This window comes from Nerophis ophidion, linkage group LG16, assembly GCF_033978795.1.
Source record: "Nerophis ophidion isolate RoL-2023_Sa linkage group LG16, RoL_Noph_v1.0, whole genome shotgun sequence".
NCBI classification, from domain to species: Eukaryota; Metazoa; Chordata; class Actinopteri; order Syngnathiformes; family Syngnathidae; genus Nerophis; species Nerophis ophidion.
In genome coordinates, this window is record NC_084626.1 from 37,546,460 (window position 1) to 37,571,712 (window position 25,253).

Here is a 25,253-nt window from a genome sequence, read left to right on the forward strand (position 1 = left end):
GTCCTCTTGATTCAATTTATATCTCATGACACACTATCTGTATGTAATACGGCTTTCAATTTTTTGCGGCTCCAGACAGATTTGTTTTTGTATTTTTGGTCCATTATGGCTCTTTCAACATTTTGGGTTGCCGACCCCTGATCTACAAAGATACAAATATTTGATATTGTGACATCCAGTGGACACATTTAGAACAGCTGTTTCTTTCATTCAAAGATTTCATGTTAATTTTTATACCTAGCAAACTCATCCCGCGGGCCGGATAAGACCTGATCCGGCCCCCGGGTTGTAAGTTTGCCACCACAGCTTTAAGCCCAAGTCTACTGTCTACTTATTATTATTTTATTATCATTAAAAAATGTCCGCATTAATACAGTTACATAGTATCGCTAAGGCCCGTGCCGCAACACAACTACGATAAACCCTAGTTCATCACTGTTAATTGGTTTCAGGTATCACCATACCAACTTTATTTACAAAGCCCTTACCATGGCAAAGTTTATTTCCCGAAGTACGAATTATTTATTATAAAAGTAATATTTTAATAGTTACAGCACAAAATAACTTGTTTACAACTTTCCAAATACATTTTATAACATTATGACAACCTTTTAGACATGAAATAACACCCTCTCGACACCATTATAATAAAGTACTATCTTTCTATCTATCTATCTTTCTATCAATCTATCCATTACACTCATATAATGCAATATAGTAATGCTGCCTGAGACTGAGCCAATCAGCGGCCACGATACTGAGCAGCGCCCTGTGATTGGTTTAATCTCATTTAGTGGCCAATGTCACTGCCCGATTTACTAAACTCCCCGATCCGTTTGCGTATGTGCAAACATGTCAAATTCCTGCTGTGCTCCTACAGTTTGAGTCACTAAAAACAAAACAAAAATAACGTTTGTGCATTAAAAGAATTTGGAGGGCAAAAATAATTTCTGAAAAAATAGAGTACTTTAATTATGGGCATGAAAAGCAAGCTTTTTAACTCCAGCAATGTAACCACTGATATGTCACTGGGAGTGAATTCTATTTATACAGTATAGCGCTTTTTCTCTAGTGCCTCAAAGAGCTTTATAAAGTGAAACCTATTATCTACTGCAGTGGTTCTCAAATGGGGGTACGCGTACCCCTGGGGGTACGTACAATTTTTGTAAAAATATTCTAAAAATAGCAACAATTCAAAAATCCTTTATACATATATTTATTGAAAAATAGCAACAATTCAAAAATCCCTTATAAATATATTTATTGAATAATGCTTCAACAAAAGATAAATGTAAGTTCATAAACTGTGAAAAGAAATGCAACAATGCAATATTCTGTGTTGACAACTAGATTTTTTGTGGACATGTTCCATAAATATTGATGTTAAAGACTTATTTTTTTGTGAAGAAATGTTCAGAAATAAGTTCCTGAATCCGGATTGATCTCTATTACAATCCCCAAAGAGGGCACTTTAAGTTGATGATTACTTCTATGTGTAGAAATCTTTATTTATAATTGAATCAGTTGTTTATTTTTTAACAGGTTTTTAGTTATTTCTATATCTTTTTTTCCAAATAGTTCAAGAAAGACCACTACAAATGAGCAATATTTTGCACTGCTATACATTTTTAATAAATCAGAAACTGATGACATAGTGCTGTATTTTACTTCTTTATCTCTTTTTTTCAACCAATAATGCTTTGCTTTGGTACTTGAATTAAAAAAAGTGTTCACAGGGGGTACATCACTGAAAAAAGGTTGAGAACCACTGATCTACTGTATTTTTCGGACTGACCAAACTATTTTCATAGTTTGGCCAAGGGTGCGACTTATACTCAGGAGCGACTTATGTTTGAAATTATTAACACATTTCTGTAAAATATTAAATATTATTATTTAGCTCATTTACGTAAGAAACTAGACGCATAAGATTTCATGGGATTTATCGATTAGGAGTGACAGATTGTTTGATAAACGTATAGCACGTTCTATTTGTTATATTTGAATGACTCTTACCATAATATGTTACGTTAACATACCAGGCACCTTCTCAGTTGGTTATTTATGCCTCATATAATGTACACTTATTCAGCCTGTTCACTATTCTTTATTTATTTTAAATAGCCTTTCAAATGTCTATTCTTGGTGTTGGGTTTTATCAAATAAATTTCCCCAAAAATGCGACTTATACTCCAGTGCGACTTATATATGTTTTTTCCTTCTTTATTATGCATTTTCGGCAGGTGCGATTTATACTCCGGAGCGACTAATAGTCCGAAAAATACGGCACATATTTAAACCAGTGTGTGTGGCAGTGGGAGCTGGTGGGTAAAGTATCCTGCCCAAGGACATGGACGAGGATGGCGGAAGCTGGAATTGAACCTGGAGCCCTCGAAGCTGCAGGCACGGCCGCTCTACCAACTGAGCCACACCACCACAAAGCTAAGATAAAAAGGGCAGCTTAAAACTGAGTTGGGAGCAGAAGTTGCTGACTTTTAGCGCATGCACAAACTAATCGACCAGTACTGCTGTAGTATTGATATGTTTGGTTCATTTAGCCATTTTCACGCTGATAAAATAATTAAAATAAATGGAGTATGCTATAAAAAATCTGCAATTGAGTGAAGCCACACATGTGGCAGGGGACAACTGTATTGTCTTGGGCAGGGGACAACTCTATAGTCTTGTTACACAGCATTAACGTTTTTTCCAATTGCTTACACACAAAATTTTACATTTTCTCACAGTTAAAGTCTACACATAGTAAGCAAAACCACGGTGCAAAATTGCCTAATATTAGGCATAGATTCTGCTTTACAGTTTTTGCACACACCTTCACATCTTGCACATGTGATGTGGATGAGATACTATGGCCTGATCCAGCTAGACGGGCAGGTGATGATTAGAATCAGTAACTGAGGCTTTTGAGTACGTTCTTTCATAGAGTTGCTGTTGCTTAAGTCTGCACATGTAGCCTAACTTTTATTTATTTACAGATTTTTTTTCAAACCTTTTTATATTTGTCAGATTTTACATTTGTACTGCATGTGATTGTTGACTACTGTGATATGTTACTTTAACCTGACTGTGGTAAAAATAAATATTTTCAGTTAGTAGCATCACTGCTGAGCAGTTCTTGACCAGATGCCCGAACCACCTCATCTGGCTCCTCTCGATGTGGAGCAGCGGCTTTGCTTTGAGTTCCTCCCGGATGACATTTTGTTACCATATCAAAAATTTGCCAAACCCTGGCTTCCAAATGGAGGTAAGCATGATTGAGGTGTACCGTCACACCCCCGTTAACCACAGTTTACTTTCAATGGATGATCTGCACGTGTTTACCTCATACATTTCGTTCCAGGTGGGATTGAGATTGGTCTTGATGACCTGGCTTGTGAATGTTTCTCCCCCGATGTTCATCTTGACGTAAGGGTCACTCTTCCCCTTCACCATGCCCCCCATCAAGTTGTCTTTGGGAACCAGGTTCTGCCCAGCCAAGAGGTGGATCCGAAGCAGCCCCTACTCAATTCATTCCAGACAAGTCCACTCAACCAGGGAGGGAAAAAGCCCAATTTTGGATGGTGGATTGTTACCTCTGTTGCGAAGCTGGAGTGGGGCGAGGTGTGTTGAGCTAACTGCTTGCCTCCAGACTCGAGGTGAGAGGACACGTCAGCTGTGATGCGTTCCTCATCGAACCACAGCATCTACGAGGTGTGTGAAAGAACACAGTTTAGTCTATGCTGCGTATTAGTCTTTCCTTCGTGTATTTCCACTTGTTTACTCGGAGAACGGCGTTGATATATATGCGACTGGCGGGTCCAGAGTTCTCCAGCGTGAACATCTGGTCCACAGAGAGGTCAGCAGTGGACAGCAGCTTGGACAAAGGCAGGGTCAGACTGCCCAACGTCTGCACACGGTCCACGTCTTTCACCTGGTTGCGTTATCATGAGAGACAAAAAAATAATAATACTTAATTGGCGAAACAACAATGTGGCAAGTGGAACGACACACTTTAAATTTAGTCGATTTAGGAACCCTTGATTGCACAAACTTACAGATTACGAACCACAAGCCGAATAAAAATATGCTGTATCAGTGTACAAAGATTTCATCCACCCGTTTTGTGCCCGGCAGTACATCCGTTGTGGGCGGGGTGATTGATCTCCCCTGCTCATTCTGTCAGCAGAGCACGGTGTTGCTTTTAGTGACTGTGATACTTTGGGTACTTTTTTTGTGTGCCTTTTTACAGCATTTAAGGTAATTTTGCTAGGTTAATATGGGTCCAAAGAAGGCAATGGACAAGCAATTGGTGGTTTGAAACATTCAAATAGTATGCACAGCGTTGTCGACACTGCCTTTCCGCAAATCTTTCATACACAGACAAAACAAACTTCTATACACCAGTTTAGAAGGAGTAGAAGAAACTGCACACTTTGAAGCAACAACCTTTAAAATTATCTCAACAGGACTCTTTATAGACAACCTGTAATCACTTTGCTGATCTAGCAAAAAGGGACGTTAGCGGAACATATATATATCGGGTATAAAACTATCCCTATTTTTCTAAGACTTTATTTTTCAAGACACAATCAAAGACAAAAGAAGACAAAAAATAATATTTTTTTATCATCAGTGGAAGATAGAAAGAGTATTATATTTGTGAGCGAGCTTAACCTTCTTAAAATTAGCTTCCTCTTTTGTTTGCTAACTTGCAAATAACCTTTGAAACGCTTTTCTCTGCGTAGATGCTGTATCTCTCCTTGTCACCGAAATGAGGCAGTGACAGAAGAAAAGCTCAGGAAGGGTTGTTTACATAACTCCAAACATTGTTTTTCAGACGTTATATTCGGGCTAATACCATAATCTCCAGCAATATTATCTTTTGAAAAGCGACATTTCTTAAAGGGGAACATTATCACAATTTCAGAAGGGTTAAAACCAATAAAAATCAGTTCCCAGTGGCTTATTTAATTTTTCAAAGTTTTTTTCAAAATTTTACCCATCGTGGAATATCCCGAAAAAAGGCTTTAAAGTGCCTGATTTTTGCTATCTGCGAAGCCATCGTCCATTTTCCTGTGATATCATCCAGTGATATACATGCTATTCAGGCGGATAGCACAGCAAGATATAGCGACATTAGCTCGGATTCAGACTCGGATTTTAGCGGCTTAAGCGATTCAAAAGATTACGCATGTATTGAAACGGATGGTTGGAATATGGAGGCAGATAGCGAAAACGAAATTGAAGAAGAAACTGAAGCTATTGAGCGAATAGCTATTGACGCTATTCGGCCATGTCTGCCTTAGCATCGCCGGTAAAATGTGCAGACCAAACGATCGGGACTTATGCATCGTGTGACACTGGAGCATTTTAAATCTGTCGATTGGTAAGTGTTTGTTTGGCATTAAATGTGGGTGGAGGGAAACGCTGGATGCAAATATAACTCGAAATGTACATACAGCTAGCATAAATAGCATGCTAGCATCGATTAGCTAGCAGTCATGCCGCGACCAAATATGTCTGATTAGCACATAAGTCAATAACATCAACAAAACTCACCTCTGTGATTTTGTTGACTTTATCGTTGGAAATGCATCTGCAGGTTATCCATACATCTCTGTGCCATTTCTGCCTTAGCATCGCCGGTAAAATGTGCAGACCAAACGATCGGGACTTCCGCATCGTGTGACACTGGAGGAACTTAAATCCGTCGATTGGTAAGTGTTTGTTTGGGTGGAGAGAAAGGCTGGATGCAAATATAGCTACAAATGTACATACAGCTAGCCTAAATAGCATGTTACCATCGATTAGCATGCCGTGCTAATCGACGCACATTCTACGTAAATCAACTTGAATCCGTCCCTAATCGTGTTGTTACACCCCCTGACAACACACCGACGAGGCATGATGTCTCCAAGGTACGGAAAACAGTCGAAAAAACGGAAAATAACAGCTGATTTGACTCGATGTTTATAATGTGTTTGAGAAAATGGCGGTTGACTACCTAGGTGACGTCAGAGCAAATAATAGAAAGGCGTTTAATTCGCCAAAATTCACCCATTTAGAGTTCGGAAATCGGTTAAAAAAACATATGGTCTTTTTTCTGCAGCATCAAGGCATGTATTGACGCTTACATAGGTCTGGTGATAATGTTCCCCTTTAACATTCCATACTGCACTCAATTACAAATGGAAGGTTACCTGGACATCAATGTCCTGTTTGCGTGGATCCTGGATAAAGAAAGTAAATGCTTCCTCCCATTCTGGATCCACCGTTGTGTAACATGTCTTAAAACGTGAAACAAACCCAAAGTCGTTAAAATAGTGATGTTTAAGAAATGCAAGCTGCTATGTGATGGATATTTTGGATTTAGATATGTTGTACCTTGCTCTCCCTGGTGATGTCCTGCACAGATAACTGCACCATGGGACTGGGCTTTTTATTCCCCTTCTTCATCTAAAAGTTGCAAACAAAGACATGAATATTGTAATTAGTGTTATGAATAATAAAGCAGGTGAACAAAACTACCACAGGAACTGGACAGAAACTTGCAGACAGGAAGCGACACTGTGTCATATTCAGGGAGGCACAGATCTACATTAAGACCACAATGAGTTGTTCATTGCACACATTCTGTCACGGAGGGGACAAAAATAGCCTGTGTGTGTGCTTGTGTGTGTGTGTGCTTGTGTGTGTTCTTGTATTTTTACCCTTCTTGAGACACTAACAAGGAAAAGTACCTTCCATATGAGGACTGGTGAACAAGTTAGGACATAAATCATGGTCCCAATATGGAAAACCATTGCATCTAATAGAGAATGTCTCGTTTGGTGAAATCTATCAAAATTTCTAAAGACCTCCCCCTCTGGTCAACGTATGAAATAACAAGTGTGTGTAAAACAATTAAATGCTCCCCCTCTGGCCAACATATGTTATAAAAAGTGTGTGTGAGAAATTAAAATAGATGGATAAATATATACTGCGATGAGGTCGAAACTTGTCCAGGGTGTATCCCGCCTTCCGCCCGATTGTAGCTGATATAGGCTCCAGCGACCCCAAAGGGAATAAGCGGTTGAAAATGGATGGATGGATGGATAGATAGTACTTTATTGGTTCATGTGCGCCCCATTTGGTCAAAATTAATAAAAAATATAAAATAAATATGTATATAGAGACATACTGTAATAACTAAGTAAATAATGAAGATTAAAAACCAATTACAAACATTTGTTTCTTTAAAAAGCAGTCTGTCTCACAATGTGTCGACTTTTTTCTTATAAAATTGGGAACAATTTCTTCTATTTTTTTCTGTTTCTGGGACATTGATATATTTTCCTGTAAAAAATATTACTTTTTTATGTTAAATTATTACTTTTTTATGCAAAATGGTGAAATTTGTCATAAAATTCTGACTTTTATCAATATTGCCATTTTTTTGTTGTACTTGTAAAATAGTGACATTTTTTGAGTAAAAATTCTGATTATTATTATAATATTGGCAAAATGTTGCAGTTTTCTTATAAAATTTCAACTTTTGTCGAGTAAAATTAAGACTCTTTTCATAAAGTTGCCAACATTTTAAGCTTTTCTTGTGAAATTGCGACTGTTGTTGAGTAGAATTCCAACTTTTATCATAACATTGCACAAACGTTCAGTTTTTCTTGTAAAATTTTGTGAGTAAAATTACGACTTTTATTATAACACTACCGAGATTGTAAGTTTTTTCTTGTGGAATTGTGACCTTTTTCTTGTGAAATTCCAACTCATTTTTCACAACAATCATTTTTATATGTGCATAGTATGTATATATCATTAATGTTGTAAATACCAATCTTTATATATCTAGAAAGGGTGGTCCTAAAGAGGTATTTTTCAGAGGTCTCAAGAAGGTAACAATTACAAGAATGTGTGTGTGTGTGTGCGTGCGTGCGTGCGTGCGTACTTGTGGGCAGGGTTAGAAGCCGCAGCAACAACTCTGTGGAATGCTCCCCAGATGGCAACCATGTAACCACACAGGAAACAACTGTGAGCTTCTCGTGCTTTTTGACTCACCGGAAGAGCTTCAGCCTTGTCGAGATAGATGACCAAAATGGCGGAGGAGGGGGGGTCTGCCGTCTTACTGGTCACACTCTCGTTTCTTTTCAGGATCTGGAACGAGAGACGTCAAAGTTGCAGGCACTGCTGTGCAAAAAGACACTCACATGACTTGTGTACTGTAACTACGTTAGATTAATTCTTTGTTTTCATTTTTGTAATTAATTTCCAAACATTGCCAATTAATATATGACATTTTGGAATAAGGCTGTCAAAGCTGTAAGTAAATAAAGCGCTGAATAATTGCGACTGCACTGCACAGAAGAGACACACCTGCTCGAGGCGATCAGTCGACGACATCAAGGACAACCACTCCAGTCTGAGATGGACCCGGCCTGAAGGAGTGTCCTTCAGCGGGAACCACTGAGGAGACATAAACATCACTAAATGAAAACATTTCACAACCCGCTTCTATGTTCGCATTTAGACCTGCAAGATTCCAGGAGTTGGAAATATTGCATGGAAATACAAGGGGAATGTACGGGGGTTAACTATTTTAAAAAAAAGATGTACAGGCCAAGTAGGGCACAGTAATCCATGAAGAAGTGCATGAAAAATGTAAATGAATTAATTTATATTCCTAGCCAAGGGGTCAGCAACTCGACAGCCCCATTTAGCACCGCCCTAGTGGCTCCCTGGACCTCTTTCAGAGATGTGTGAAAATGGAAAAAGATGCATTAAAAAAAAAAAGTGTTTTAATGTATTTCCTGCAGGGGAACAAACATGACACAAACCTTCCTAATTTTTTAGAAAATCCACTGTTTAAATTAAACATGCTTCAGTGACGAGAGTATTTGTCCTACTAATTTCAGCAGTCCTTGAACTCATCATTGTTTGTTTACATGTAGAACTTTCTCCGACACTGCCGCAAGAAGGCGTTTTTTATGACACTCCTTCATTGTCTCATTTTGTCCACGAAACGTTTTTTGCTGTGCGTGAATGCACAAAGGTGAGCTTTGTTGATTTTATTGATTTGCTGTAGTGCTAATCAGGGATATTTGGTCAATCCATGACGGCAAGCTAATCGAGCCTAACATGCTATTTAGGCTAACTGTGTACATATGCCCTGACATGAGGTGGCGACTTGTCCAGGGTGTACTCCGCCTTCCGCCCGATTGTAGCTGAGATAGGCACCAGCGCCCCCGGCGACCCCAAAAGGGAATAAGCGGTAGGAAATGGATGGATGGATGGTATGTACATATTGCATCATTATGCTTCATTTGTAGGTATATTAGAGCTCATTTTATTTCCTTTACTTATATCCTCTGTGTATTTAACCTATATTTGCATGTCTCATGACATTATCTGTGTATTATATTGGCTGCATTTGTGATAGTTGTTTGTGTGCCATGTTGTTCCAGACCACAGCAAAGATTGTATTAAATCCATTAGAAGAAGACAGCCTGCCATTTCCTTAACTTGGACACACACATCTATACCTTTTGGCCATTCTGAGACAGTAATTTCCAGAAGTTATCTCATCCTGTGAGAAGCCTCTGTTTTACTAATGTTTTCCAATGTTGCAAAAAACGTGTAGAATAAAAATCAAAATATAACATTTCTGTCAACGAAGATTTGCGTCAGCCTTTGATAGTAGGCTAATGTAGCTAATATAGACACTTACATCATGTGTTGCCTTCATTATAACACTTTTTGAAGGTTTTTGATATTTTGCGGCTCCAGACAGATTTGTTTTGGTATTTTTGGTCCAAATGGCTCTTTCAACATTTTGGCTTGCTGAACGCTGTCCTAGCCAAATCCTGCTCAGTCACTTATAATAATTTGATGGCAAATTTCCCAGAATGTTTTCACTAGTCCCACAGTGTCAGTGTTTTTCTTGTAAAACAGCACAACTGGGTTTGATATCAGGTTGGAGTTTTGTCCGAATGCTTTACAAATGTGTGCTTAAAGTAAAAAATGTTATTTCGCAAAAAATGTAAATATAAAAAAAAAAAAAAATCCTATGATTTTGTTGTAGTATACAACATGCATGATACCATAACATTTGGTGATCTGGTGAAATTGTAAACTGCACAAGTAATGTTTAAAGCAAGAAATAAACCGCTACCACAAAATATCCAAATAATGTTCGGAGATATGCATGGGAAATATAATTTGAGGGGTAAAATTGAATTCAAACACGACTCCTGTGGGGTAAATCAATGGAATCAAACAAGCAATAACATCATTCAATTTAAAAAGAAACAAAGCAAAATAAAAGGGTGGTAAGAACATATTTTAGGAGTATCAAGGATTTATACAAACAACATTTGATGAAATGATGAGGGGGTATATTATTGTGAGTAAATATGAATATAAATATGTATGATATGTATCCTCTTATTGTATTTACTAGTGTAAAGTATCAGGTGATTATGTATTGTATTGATGTTTAAAGGCCTACTAAAACCCACAACTATCGACCACGCAGTCTGATAGTTTATATATAAATGATGAAATCTTAACATTGCAACACATGCCAATACGGCCGCTTTAGTTTACTAAATTACAATTTTAAATTTCATGCGGAGTTTCCTGTTGAAAACGTTGCAGAATGATGACGTGTATGATGACGCGTGTTTGTGACGTTATTGGTTGGAGGGGACATATTAGCCCAGCACCACTCACGGCTAAAAGTTGTCTCTTTTCATGGCATAATTACACAGTATTTTGGACATCTGTGTTGCTGAATATTTTGCAATTTGTTCAATTAATAATGGAGACTATAAAGAACAATGCTGTTGGTGGATTGCAGCTGCCTTTAGCACCGAAACACAGCCCGTGTTTCTTTGTTTGTTGTGAAGCTTTAACACAGAGCGGTCAAGCGAACATGTTTCTCTACGTCAACCAGCAAGTTTTTGGATGGGAAAATTGTGATATTAAGTCGGCTCTTACCGTAGACTTGAGTGGATTAAGCGACCTCATCCTGCAGCTCATAAAGGCAGCTGTGATCTTGGCTCCTCGGCTTCTCTCACAGACACTGGCGTTCACCACAGCCATCCGACTTTCAGGTATGACTATAATCTCACTAAAATACTATTAACACAATAAGCAGATAAGGGATTTTCCAGAATTATCTTAGTAAATGTGTCTAATTACATCTGAAACTCTCCCACTGGGGCCGCCTGGAGCCGTCGACTTTTCTTTTTTTTTTCTTTTTATTAGTGCTTCGCTCTAACTTTCCTCATCCACGAATCTTTCATCCTCGCTCAAATTAATGGGGAAATTGTCGCTTTCTCGGTCCGAATTGCTCTTACTGCTGGAGGCTCACATTATAAACAATATGAGGATGTAAGGAGCCCTCACACAGGTGACTTCACGTGCACATCGTCTGCTACTTCCGGTAAAGGCAAGTATTTTTTATTAGCGACCAAAAGTTGCGAACTATATCGTGGATGTTCTCTCCTAAATCCTTTCAGCAAAAATATGGCAATATCGCGAAATGATCAAGTATGACACATAGAATGGACCTGCTATCCCCGTTTAAATAAGAACATCTCATTTCAGTAGGCCTTTAAGAATTAGATCATAGGAGCAAACTTGGTCTCCGGACCACTCTTTGAGTAGACCTGGTTCAATGATTACAAAACTTCTGTATTATAATCTCAGCATTGACCTACGAGCGTTATTTACCTATTTTATATATCAGTATTAATTGTAATAGACATACTTTTAAATTATTTAAAGTGCCGCACTGTCTGAAGGGGAAGGTTTTTTGTTTTTTTTCCCCGGAAAAATAAAAGGAATCTGAATTTAATTCAGATTCTTTCTTAATAGTTTCCACAGGAAGTTTAGAAATTTTGCGGATTAACTTCACCTGCTATTTACTTAAAAATGTATTATCTTGTTCACTTTTTCTCCAGTTAGTCAGGCTCTTGTCCAGGGGGGGCAAACTAATTTTAGATTGGGGGCCCCATAGAAAAAAATCTAATCTACTACCGAGTGGGCCGGGCTGGTAAAATCACGGGACTATAATTGAAAAATAAAGACAACTTCAGATTGTTTTCGAGGTTTAAAAATAGAACAATCACATTCTGAAAATGTACACATCATAATGTTGTTGTTTTTTTACACTTACATGTTGCGTTTGATATCATCTTTATTTGTCATTATTTATACTTTCTGAATAAATTATGTGATAATGTTCATCAGTCAATTCATTAGTGTTCATTTTAAAACTATCAAGATAAAAAAATATATCAAAATCAAATTACAGGATGTTATTTATGTAGTTTGCTCATTTTCCTCCACTGGTGCACTAACATGTGTTTTTTTTTTTTTTTTACATATGTAGCATAATCTGCAAAGATACAAAGAATTGCTATTGCGACATCTAGTGGACACAATTAGAAAAGCAGTTTCTTTCATTCAAAAATTTCAGCTCATTGTTATACTTAGCAAACTAATTGTTATTCTTAGCAAACTAATCCCGATCCTGCCCGCGGGCCATACGTTTCACACCTCTGCTCTAGTCTGTGCATTATAACAACGTTTAATGCATTTGAATGTGAAAGAAGTAGACCAAAACAGAATTGTACATACCTCATCAACTGCTGTGGATTTCTTCACAATTCCCAAATCCAGTTTGGTCCTACATGGAAAAAAATGTAATACTAGCATGAATACAAAAAAAAAACAGTAAAAAAATAAATTAAAAATCATCTCCACAAATCCATAACAAGCAGTGGCAGTGCACTTTACTCAAGAGTTGACATGTGTGACCATAAACACCCCCCCCCCCCCCCCCCCACCACCACACACACACACACACAAAGAGACATGAAGGATGCACATGTACCTGCCCAGGAAGTCATCCTGGTCTGGATCTTTGTCATAAACCTCCACCTCCAGTTCCTGACCAGGCACTTCATGGACTATCACCTGATGCATCAGATACACATACAAAGACATGCACAGTGGTACCTCATTTTTCGACAATGTGTCTGGGATTTTGTGCATTTTCTTGGTTATCATCCGTTTACATATTGTTTTTTTTACAGTTTGGACAAGAAAGACATATTCCAGCCAGGGAATGCCTTAATCATATTTATTTTTGTGTGTATGTATTTACCGTGTTACATTTACTTTTCTGTTATATTGTACTTGTCAGAGTAGTTTGATTCCAACCAAACTTTTATTTTTAGTTGAGTATTTATGTAAAGAAGAAACACTACACATACTTCACTACTTTACTTTAATTTACATTGAAGTTTAATTTATTTAGTTACTCGCAAACGTGCGTTAATTTGACTCGTTAGAGCAGTGGTTCTTAACCTTGTTGGAGGTACCGAACCCCACCAGTTTCATAAGCACATTAACCGAACCCTTCTTTAGTGAAAAATATTATTATTATTATTTTTTTTCAAATTCAAGAAAAAGTCATGTTTTTTTACTGGTGCACAAAAAAAAACGTGCATGAACATCACCTCGTTCAAAGAACAAAACCAACACAGTGCATGAACTCACAACAAATTCCACACCTTACTCACATTACCATGAATTGATTAACGTGGACCCCGACTTAAACAAGATGAAAGACTTATTCGGGTGTTACCATTTAGTGGTCAATTGTACGGAATATGTACTGGACTGTGTAAACTGTATTGTTTCATAAAATGTATTCTCTTCCTTTGCAATCTGCTAGTAAAAGTTCCAGTCGATCAATCCAAAAACCTGCAAATCCGATGGAAAAGTAGAGGGAACATTTGGGGGTATCCATAATATGTCGATAGGGAGAAGTTTTTATTTACACGATAAGTCGGGTTCGATCGAAACCAGGTTAAGAACCACTGCGTTAGAGGCTTCTTAGAGGCACGTACACATGACTCTGTTTCATCAATCACACAAGTACTAGTGACGTTTCAACTCTGTTTCACAGATGAAACATAGCCTGCCAGTCACATGACTGCACTACATGCGGTAAAAAGGTGACATGTTAAAAAACCTAGTAGTCCAACTCTTCAAAGACAAAGCAAGAAAACAAAAATTTGCTGTCATCTGTTCCAGTAGAAATGTTTATGCCTACAATAATTCACATTCCAACTACAGAAAACGTTGGGGTAAGTTGTGTATATCTTTTTTTATATTTCAGCTGCACACATGCTAATCGTAAGTGATGGTAAAATGTGCATCTTATGTACTTTATTCTGTAATGGGACACATACACACACACAGTGCAGGTACCGTTAAAAATAGCTACTAAATAAATCAGTAGTTACCCACCAGTTACTCAGTACCTGAGTATTTTTTTCACTGAATAATTACTAACTCAAGCCATTATTTGAATGATTACTTTTACTTGAGGCAAAAGTAGCGCTACACTGCAAAAACTGAAATCTAAGTGAGATTACATATCTCAAATAAGGGTGATATTTGCTTATTTTCTGTCTGATAAGATAATTTTCCTCACTAAGCAGATTATATGTTAGTGTTTTACTTGTTTTAGGGGTTTTGGTCCTAAATGATCTCAGTAAGATATTACAGCTTGTTGCTGAGATTTGATGACCTATATTAAGTAAAACATGCTTGAAACTAGAATATCAACAGATGCAAAGCTTTGTCATTAACACAAGTATAAAACAACTTTTAAAGTAATAATTTCTCACTTCAAGCATGAAAAAAAAATCATTATGTCAAGATAACGGCATGAGCATTTACGTCATTTAAGAATATTTTTCAACATATTGAACACAAAGGTCTTTTTTTATACCAAGAAAAGTGCAATTGTTAGTGAGAATATACTTATTATTTAAGGTATTGTTGGGTTCATTGAGGTTAGCTAATTTTACTTGCTTTTGAAAGTCTTGACAAGCCAAATTTTCTTGTTCTATTGGCAGATAATTTTGCTTAGTTCAAATAAAATACCCCTAATTTTTGTATTTTTTTTTCTTGTTTTTGAACACTCACTTTTTGCAGTGTACTTTTACTTAAGTACCATTTTTCCCACTCACCCACCTATGGTATGTGTGGTTTATTTGTTCATATAACCCAGACAGAACAAAATATCAAGTTCCTATCTGTCTCCTTTATTTCTCATATCAGACACTGCGCTCCCTCCATTGCCATTCGCAGCTGACATTATGAGGCATTCCAGTGCACCACGTAATTTGTGTGATACTGTACAGACATGCTTCCTTTTCATTTAATTCAGCTGCAAAATAATCTATAATATGTTCTGGTGTCTGAAACTGATTAATTGGATTCACAATATTTCTTATCGAGAAAACGTATTCAGTTTTCAACAAACCCTTTGGAACAGGTTACTAAGGAAAATGGAGGCACCACTGTGTACTGACAGAATGATTGGAAGTCGGCTGTGGTCTCACATAAATGAATGGCAATGAATGAATCGTGACATGTCTCCACAACGATGCATGAATAAGACCTCCTCTGTTCCTCACCTCGTACATCTCTCCCCACTTGGGTGCGTCTGTGTTGTCAAAGTGCTGCGAGGTGAACATCTGAGGACCCACTCTCAATATGGCATAGGGGTCGGACAACCCGGCCATGACTCCTTTGACATAGCTGTCCTTTGCTGCAAGATTCTGGGCCTCCACCAGATGGATGCGGACCACACCCTTAGGGAGAGCAATGACATTTCTGCAATCATTTTTTATCAAGACAACATTTTAGATCAGAGGTGTCCACACTTTTTGACCTGGGAGTTGCATTGGGCAAAAAAATGTTGTTGCCCAATACAAAATTACAGTGGGGCAAAAAAAGTATTTAGTCAGCCACCGATTGTGCAAGTTCTCCCACTTAAAATGATGACAGAGGTCTATAAATTTCATCATAGGTACACTTCAACTGTGAGAGACAGAATGTGAAAAAAAAATCCAGGAATTCACATTGTAGGAATTTTAAATAATTCATTTGTAAATTATGGTGGAAAATAAGTATTTGGTCAACAATTCAAAGCTCTCACTGATGGAAGGAGGTTTTGGCTCAAAATCTCACGATACATGGCCCCATTCATTCTTTCCTTAACACGGATCAATCGTCCTGTCCCCTTAGCAGAAAAACAGCCCCAAAGTATGATGTTTCCACCCCCATGCTTCACAGTAGGTATGGTGTTCTTGGGATGCAACTCAGTATTCTTCTTCCTCCAAACACGACTAGTTGAGTTTATACCAAAATAGATACATGGATGATACAGCAGAGGATTGGAAGACTGTCATGTGGTCAGATGAAACCAAAATAGAACTTTTTGGTATAAACTCAACTCGTCGTGTTTGGAGGAAGAAGAATACTAAGTTGGATCCCAAGAACACCACACCTACTGTGAAGCATGGGGGTAGAAACATCATGCTTTGGGGCTGTTTCTTTGCTAAAGGGACAGGACGATTGATCCGTGTTAAGGAAAGAATGAATGGGGCCATGTATCGTGAGATTTTGAGCCAAAACCTCCTTCCATCACTGAGAGCTTTGAATGGTCGACCAAATACTTATTTTCCACCATAATTTACAAATAATTGTTTTTAAATTCCTACAACGTGAATTTCTGGATTTTATTTCTACATTCTGTCTCTCACAGTTGAAGTGTACCTATGATGAAAATTACAGACCTCTGTCATCATTTTAAGTTGGAGAACTTGCACAATCGGTGGCTGACTAAATACTTTTTCGCCCCACTTTTAAAGAACATAATGTCTTGGCTGTCTTGAGTTTCCAATAATATCTGCAACTCTTATTTTTTTGTGATGTGTTTGTCACAAAAAACATTCATGAAGTTCTGTTCTTTTATGAGTTTATTATGGGTCTACTGAAAATGTGACTAAATCTGCTGGGTCAAAAGTATACATACAGCAAGGTTAATATTTGGTTACATGACCTTTGGCAAGTTTCACTGAAATATGGCGCTTTTGGTAGCCATCCACAAGCTTTTGGCAAGCTTCTGGTTGAATTTTTGACCACTCCGCTTGACAAATTTGGTGCAGTTCAGCTAAATGTGTTGGTTTTCTAACATGGACTTGTTTCATTAGCATTATCCAAATGTTTGGACACGTCAGGACTTTGGGAAGACCCTAATTCTAGCCTGATTTAGCCATTCCTTCCCCACTTTTGACGTGTGTTTGGGGTAATTGTCCAGTTGGAACACCCAACTGCGCCCAAGACCCAACCTCCGGGCTGTTGATTATTGGTCGTCCTAAAGAATTTGGAGGTAATCCTCATTTTTCATTGTCCCATTGACTCTCTGTAAAGCACCAGTTCCATTGGCGGCAAAACAGGCCCAGAGCATAATACTACATCCACCATGCTTGAAAGTTGGATGGTGTGTCTGGGATTAAAGGCTTTACCTTTTCTCCTCCAAAAATATTGCTGGGTATGGTGGCCAAAAAGCAAAATTTTTATTTCATCTGACATCACATGGACAAAGATAAGACCTTCTAGAAGAAAGTTCTGTGACATGACATTGCTTTTTACAAATGTATGTAAACTTTTGACCACAACTGTATGTATGTATGTATGTTTATATACACACACTACACTAACTTCAGTGTTTTTTTTATTCATATTTATTACAACTACGTGTGCTGTCTCATAGTGACCTGTGATCACATTACACAGTTGTTTTTAAACATAATCTGCAATCGCAATGCTTTAAGTCTGCATATTAATTTCATACAAAATTGAAGATGGAATTTTGCTAAAGATGTACGAATACTGTCAAAACTGGGGAAAAAGCCATATTCTCGAGGGTAATCGCCAATACGCCGTTATATAGATGCTTGCTGACACAAACACACAGACACAAATACACACATTACGACACTTTTTTTGCCGGCCACATAGATTAGACACCCCTTACAGCAGTGGTTCTCAACCTTTTTTCCGTGATGTACCCCCTGTGAACATTTTTTTAATTCAAGTACCCCCTAATCAGAGCAAAGCATTTTTGGTTGAAAAAAAGAGATAAAGAAGTAAAATACAGCACTATGTCATCAGTTTCTGATTCTATAACAGTGCAAAATATTGCTCATTTGTAGTGGTCTTTCTTGAACTATTTGGGAAAAAAGATATAAAAATAACTAGTGATTCAATTATAAATAAAGATTTCTACACATAGAAGTAATCATCAACTTAAAGTGCCCTATTTGGGGATTGTAATAGAGATCCATCTGGATTCATGAACTTAATTCTAAACATTTCTTCACATAAAAATAAATCCTTTAACATCAATATTTATGGAACATGTCCACTGAATATTGCATTGTTACATTTCTTTTCACAGTTTATTAACTTACATTCATATTTTGTTGAAGTATTATTTAATAAATATATTTATAAAGGATTTTTATATTGTTGCTATTTTCTAGAATATTTTTAAAAAATCTCACGTACCCCTTGGCATACCTTTAAGTACCCCCAGGGGTACGCGTACCCCCATTTGAGAACCACTGCCTTAGAGTATTTGGTGTAAAAATGGTATTGCAGGATAGATGAGTTAACACACATCCATTATTTTCTAAAAGGCTAACAACACAAGTGAGTCCCAATGTAACTTTTTTGTCTTGGTGGTAGCTTCGTCATATCTGGGGCTGCATGAGTGCATCCGGCAAAGGCCTATTCAACTGATGGCCCACAGGCTAAATCTGACCTGGAAAAGACACCATAAAGGCCTCCGAGTTCAGTTCAAAACTTGGGAGACAAACTATTTTGCAGCAAATTCCTCAAAACGCAAGACTGCTCCTGTTGTATAGAGACAACTGGACCACCTCAAGCACAACAGCAGATCCTTGCATTGTCATTTTGGGGTCCAAACTTGTGATTTATATAACTCAGGCGTTCCTCCAGGCAACCCTTTAAGTCCTCTCCTTTTTGGCAGTTATCTTTTTTTTTCTAATGGGATCTATGTAACTAAAGTGTTGCTGTAGCTTGTTTATCTCAGATGCATTAAGTAGATATTTTTTCAACTTCCTTTAGTTATACTAGAAGCGGTCATCTAGGGTCTATTTTGAGCCCTCTCTTTTTCAACATTTGGGCTATTCAACTTGGCGCCCATGAGTTCAGTTCAAAAAACTTTTTGCAGCAGATTCTTAAATAGACTAGAGTGCTGTCATACAGATAATCTTTGACTAGCTTTTTTGCAGAGGGTCATTAAAAACAGCAGTGTTCCTGTAACTCTGACAAAATTAATAGTATGTGCAATGCATTCTTACCCTTGGCAAAGGGGAGCGAAGATGCCCCACATGCAGGTTTGGGACCAGGGGCACTACCAGGCGGTTGGGCAGCACCAAGAAGGAGGCGATTGCATCCATGATCATGCTGTCAGACATAACACTGAGAGGAAGAAAGACACAAATTCAATTTTTATTATTAGACATAGTTTTGGAGTCAGCTATAGAAAACACATTTCCCGTATTTTCCTGACTATAAAGCGCCCTTAAAATCCTTTTTTCTCAAAACTCGACAGTGAGCCTTATTACCCAGTGTGCCTAATGTACGGATTAATTCTGTTTTTTCTTACCGTCCTCGAAGCCATTTTATTTGGTACATGGTGTAATGATAAGTGTGACCAGTAGATGGCAGTCAAACATAAGAGATTTGTGTAGGCTGCACTAGGATGGCAATATGACTCAAGTAAAGAACAACAATATTTTATATGTTCCTTTGAAAATATAGAACATTACACACGGTGCTCAAAAATCTATCAAAATGTTTTAGTACGACTTTGGTAAGCTATGAAGTCCCACCGCTTGATGTGCTTCAACATATGAGCATTATTATGGTGTGTGAGTGTATTAGGTAAGAAATGTCTGGCGTTTTGTTTCGCAATATTATGCAAAACCAACTTTATTTTCCTTCTGGTACCTGCTGTTCTGTATTTGGGATCTTCATAAATCCTGAAAAATTGCGCGTCTCCGCCTTTGTAGTCCGTGCCGACAGCGTAGTCGATAAGCTTGTTGTTTTTCTCTATCTTCTTGTTACAGGACATTCATCTACCGCTGTTGACATTTCTTATATACAGTAGTGTAAAGTTCTTACTTATATCTGCCTGTAAACTCGCCATGAAAGCCCAAAAACATACCGGTGTAGTAAGTTTACGTTATTCACCCAAGGAACTTTAGTTATTAGAGAGTTCTGCTCGGACGGTTTTTAACGGGACACATTTCCGTGTTGTTGTTGAGATGCTGCTTTGTTATTGATTTAAATAAAGTCTAAATGTCATTAAAGCAGTTAGCTCAATCTTTTGACACTTCTTCCACTCCCGTCCTTGCACGCTACACTTAAACAACAAAAATGACGGGGAGAAGACGCTGCCGAAGGTGACCCTTATAAATTAGACCGCCCATAAAATGCCGCATCCGGAAGCGACGGTCAGAAAGTGGCTTGACGATGATCTGTAAAACATAATGTATACAAAAGGTGTAATGCATTCCCAACAGGTATAAAAGTAAGTGCATCTCTATATTCCTTCAAAACCGCTGTAAAACAACACCTCCAGGCAACTTTAACCCTTTACTAATACCCTCCTCCATTCACATCCCATCTCCCCGGATTGGAAATAACCTAATGTAAATAATCAAATATTTTTCTAATGTATATACTTGTTCTTATGCTATCTGAACTCACTATGTTTTCTGCTGGCTGTACATATCCTACTAAGTAAGACCTACACTGTTTCAATGTCCATTTCTCTGTTGATGCAATTGTTGATGACTGAAGTTCTGATATCAACCAAAGCTCCTCATCCAACCCCCCGGATTGTAAATAATGTAAATAATTCAATGTAGATACTATGATGATTAACCTGTGTGATGACTGTATTATGTTGATAGTATATATTTGTACCATGAATTGATTAACGTGGACCCCGACTTAAACAAGTTGAAAAACTTATTGGGGTGTTACCATTTAGTGGTCAATTGTACGGAATATGTACTGTACTGTGCAATCTACTAATAAAAGTATCAATCAATCAATCAATCAAAACATTTTGACCAAAGAACCACCATTACATGTTATGTAGACTACAGGGAAGTGTGTTCAATTTAGAAAAAAATAATAATATGACTCCTTTAATGCACACTATAATCTAGTGCGTCCAATATATGCAATAAGATTAAAAAAAAAGACCATTAATCTGCAGTGCGATTTATAATCTGGTGCGCCCTATGGTCCGGAAAATATGGTTACATGTTATATTCAAAACCTATCTTAATAGCCAGGGCCAGCCCACTCAGAAAAAATATTATGGGTTGTGCATATGGACATGATGCATGGCGGGCCCCGTTTTTAGGAACATAATAGCAAATGTTCCATGACAATGTCATTCTTCCTTGTTACACACAGTGTGGAGGAAGATGTACGTTTTTATTAAATTAAATGTTATTTTGCATCTAAAATAACTGTTCTAATGCATCTAATTAAATTCATGTTTGACTCAAATAAAATAAAAATAATTTCACACAAACAAAAAAAAGTGTGAAAGAATTCTGCTTAAGGCTCCAATTTAGCCAGGCCTTGTTCACAGCTAAAGGTTTGTTTTTAAGACGTATTAAAAAATATTTTTACTCCTCAGAATATGTTTAGCCTATTTTTTGACTCATAAGAAGCATTTTTGATAATATTATTAGGGGTGTCTCAAAAATATTGGACTATTTATTTCAGAGGAGTCTGATTTGGCTATCGCGGTTCAATCGTTGAACATTGAACCCCTGGACATTGAAGGAAGAAGGTGAGTTGAAAATGCAGACCAGACCAGAGTCCATTGTTATACATGTAGTGGTTTCATGACGCGCTTCAGCTGTTAGTTGTTTTAAACTGGCCCTCCGCATTTTCCGAAAAATGAAATCAATTCATTATTAATGAGGCAGACATAACACTAGCAACTTTTTGCTTGGTCACCTAGAATAACACAAAAGCTATGAAGCAAAAAGCTTAGCATATGGTCGGCTTTAGCATTAATTAAAAAAATAAAATAAAATCTGGAAATCCCTGCTCTTGATAAACAAACTTGATTATATTCTCTGCACTACGTTTGAGCCGAAGCAGACACCGCTGGGGCCAATCCGAGGACCTCACTAAACTATTTATATCCTTTATGTAGTCATCATTCAGCCTTTTGAGATGAAAAACAAGTCACAAACGAGATCTGATTATTTGTGCGTTTTTTCTTGCTAGCATACATTTAGCATACAAAAAGTATGGGCAAAATCTAACGAATCAGATTGAGTCGTTGATTAAGAGTCAAAGGCAGGTCTAAATAATATAATGATTGTAGTATGTCTTGTTTATGTTATGTTTATTTTAATAAAACATCCATCCATCCATTTTCTGCAGCTTATTCCCTTTGGGGTCGCGGGGGTGCTGGTGCCTATCTCAGCTATAATCGGGCGGAAGGCGGCGTACACCCTGGACAAAAACATAACATAGTATAATAATGCTTTTAATTAACATTTCACCCTAAAAATACAATATCCACCTACATTTATTAATTTGGTAGATGATAAACATAATTGATACCTTTAATTGTTAAATTTCAGCAAAACCATCGCCCTTCAAATATTGCGGCTTCAACACATTGCAGATTTTTTTGATTTTTTTTTTTACATACTTTACAACAGGGTAGAGTAAAAGTCAAAAGTCAAGTGAATTATCTATGGCCCCTGGGATGATATTTGATTAGTATTTGAACCAGCCCGCAGACCCCAGCCACCTGCTGATGTTTTGCACGCACCAATACTCCATCAGTGTTGGCGCTAGGAATTTTCAAAATGGGGTCCCGGGGACCCCATCAAGTCATACAAATGGGGTCAAACAGTACATTTTTGGGGTCCCACTTTTTGTAACCATTTTGAAAACAAATGATAAATGTATGCATTATCCTGTTATATCTCACATTCTATATTGTGTTAGGGAAAAAAGTTGTCAAAAACGTTACTTATTTCATTAAGAAAAATAATACAAAAGAAAACAAATGTTTATGCAGCCTCAATGTATTCAGTTATAAACATTCATTCACTTTCTTCTTTCCTTTATGGATCTTATCGCTGCTGGTATTTTTTTCTATATTTTTATTGTGATATTTTCAGAATGTAGTTTGTTCTATTTTTGGCCAAAGTAAGACAAATAAAACAATCTGAAGTTGTCTTTTTTTTTGTGTTAACACCATGATTATAATAGTCCAGCCCGCGTGTGCAGAGATTTTCCTCCATGCGGCCCCTGAGCTAAAACGAGTTTGACACCCCTGCTCTACAACATTATTGCCCTATATTAAGAATTTTCCAGCATAGAAATGGCTAAACGAACTAAGCGTATCAATGCTAGAGTAGTATTGGCCACTAGATGAGACCAGACCAATCAGAGCCCAGTGTTCAGTATCGTGGCCCCTGATTCATCCAGCCTCAAGCAGCATTACTTTATTGGATACAAAAAGAGTGACAACCAAACAATTAAACAAGGCGACTCGGTAAAGAATCTGGGTATTATATTCGACCCAACTCTCTCCTTTGAGTCACACATTAAAAGCGTTACTAAAACGGCCTTCTTTCATCTCCGTAATATCGCTAAAACTCGCTCCATTTTGTCCACTAAAGACGCTGAGATCATTATCCATGCGTTTGTTACATCTCGCCTCCATTACTGTAACGTATTATTTTCGGGTCTCCCCATGTCTAGCATTAAAAGATTACAGTTTGTACAAAATGCGGCTGCTAGACTTTTGACAAGAACAAGAAAGTTTGATCACATTACGCCTGTACTGGCTCACCTGCACTGGCTCCCTGTGCACTTAAGATGTGACTTTAAGGTTTTACTACTTACGTATGAAATACTACACGGTCTAGCTCCAGCCTATCTTGCCGATTGTATTGTACCATATGTCCCGGCAAGAAATCTGCGTTCAAAGGACTCCGGCTTAATAGTGATTCCCAGAGCCCAAAAAAAGTCTGCGGGCTGTAGAGCGTTTTCCATTCGGGCTCCAGTACTTTGGAATGCTCTCCCGGTAACAGTTTGAGATGATACCTCAGTAGAAGCATTTAAGTCTCACCTTAAAACTCATTTGTATACTCTAGCCTTTAAATAGACTCCCTTTTTAGACCAGTTGATCTGCCGTTTCTTTTCTTTTTCTCCTAGGCCCCACTCTCCCTTGTGGAGGAGGTCTGGTCCGATGGCCATGGAGGAAGTACTGGCTGTCCAGAGTCGGGACCCAAGATGGACCGCTCGTCCAAAGTCGGGACCCAGTATGGACCGCTCGACTGCGTATCGGCTGCGGACATCTCTGCGCTGCAGATCCGCCTCCGCTTGGGATGGTTTCCTGCTGGCTCCGCTGTGGACGGGACTCTCGCTGCTGTGTTGGATCAGCTTTGGACTGGACTCTCGCGGCTGTGTTGGATCCACTATGGATTGAACTTTTACAGTATCATGTTAAACCCGCTCGACATCCATTGCTTTCGGTCCCTTAGAGGGGGGGGGGTTGCCCACATATGTGGTCCTCTCCAAGGTTCTCATAGTCATCATTGTCACCGACGTCCCACTGGGTGTGAGTTTTCCTTGCCCTTATGTGGGCCTACCGAGGATGTCGTAGTGGTTTGTATTGTAGTTTGTGCAGCCCTTTGAGACACTAGTGATTTAGGGCTATATAAGTAAACATTGATAGATATATTGATTGATTGATAAAGGTATTTAGAAGGTCATAAACAGGTTTTGATATGTTAAAATGTATACAAATAAAGGTTTTTCAATTAATCATTCCTTCTTCGTGGAAATTAATTGACAGTGATAAACAAGGGATTTATGTAATTTTTCAGAGCTGAGTAGCCGTGTGTAAAACCTGACTTGGCGACCGCTCTAAGATTATGAAAACAGACGATACAAGTCAGTTGTAAAAAAACAAAACGCCTGTCACTGTGGAATAATACATGCAGACTGATATGATAAATCCTGATGTAAAAAAGGTTTATTAGAGCATTACTCACTTCAATCCAGGGATATCCAACAAATTAGTCATTCCTGTCCAGTTGATGTCTAGTTTCTGGGGTGCACCGAAGCAGAAGACACATGTGAAAGCAATCATTATGGGAGAAAATAGGAAAGACGAATGTAGATGGATCAACTTACAGGCCTGCGGATGAAAAACATAGTGACTGCTCCCACGATGGGCACGTCACCAATCAGAGGCTCCAGGATGACCCGCATCATCCCGTGCAGCTAAGAGG

The 25,253-nt window shown here is 38.0% G+C and overlaps 1 protein-coding gene across 1 annotated transcript in view; it reads right to left on the reverse strand.

The window, feature by feature from the left end:
- esyt1b (extended synaptotagmin-like protein 1b) overlaps positions 1 to 25,253 on the reverse strand; it is an 87,024-nt gene that overhangs the window by 43,250 nt on the left and 18,521 nt on the right. The window contains exons 6-18 of the mRNA XM_061875135.1: positions 25,156 to 25,245; positions 25,014 to 25,069; positions 19,254 to 19,374; positions 15,495 to 15,671; positions 12,893 to 12,975; positions 12,637 to 12,685; positions 8,368 to 8,457; positions 8,053 to 8,148; positions 6,385 to 6,456; positions 6,201 to 6,287; positions 3,782 to 3,931; positions 3,594 to 3,704; positions 3,343 to 3,519 (exon numbers count right to left, since the gene is read on the reverse strand). Coding sequence (XP_061731119.1) covers positions 3,343 to 3,519; positions 3,594 to 3,704; positions 3,782 to 3,931; positions 6,201 to 6,287; positions 6,385 to 6,456; positions 8,053 to 8,148; positions 8,368 to 8,457; positions 12,637 to 12,685; positions 12,893 to 12,975; positions 15,495 to 15,671; positions 19,254 to 19,374; positions 25,014 to 25,069; positions 25,156 to 25,245 — 1,359 coding nt within the window. The remainder of the gene's footprint in view (positions 1 to 3,342; positions 3,520 to 3,593; positions 3,705 to 3,781; positions 3,932 to 6,200; positions 6,288 to 6,384; positions 6,457 to 8,052; positions 8,149 to 8,367; positions 8,458 to 12,636; positions 12,686 to 12,892; positions 12,976 to 15,494; positions 15,672 to 19,253; positions 19,375 to 25,013; positions 25,070 to 25,155; positions 25,246 to 25,253) is intronic.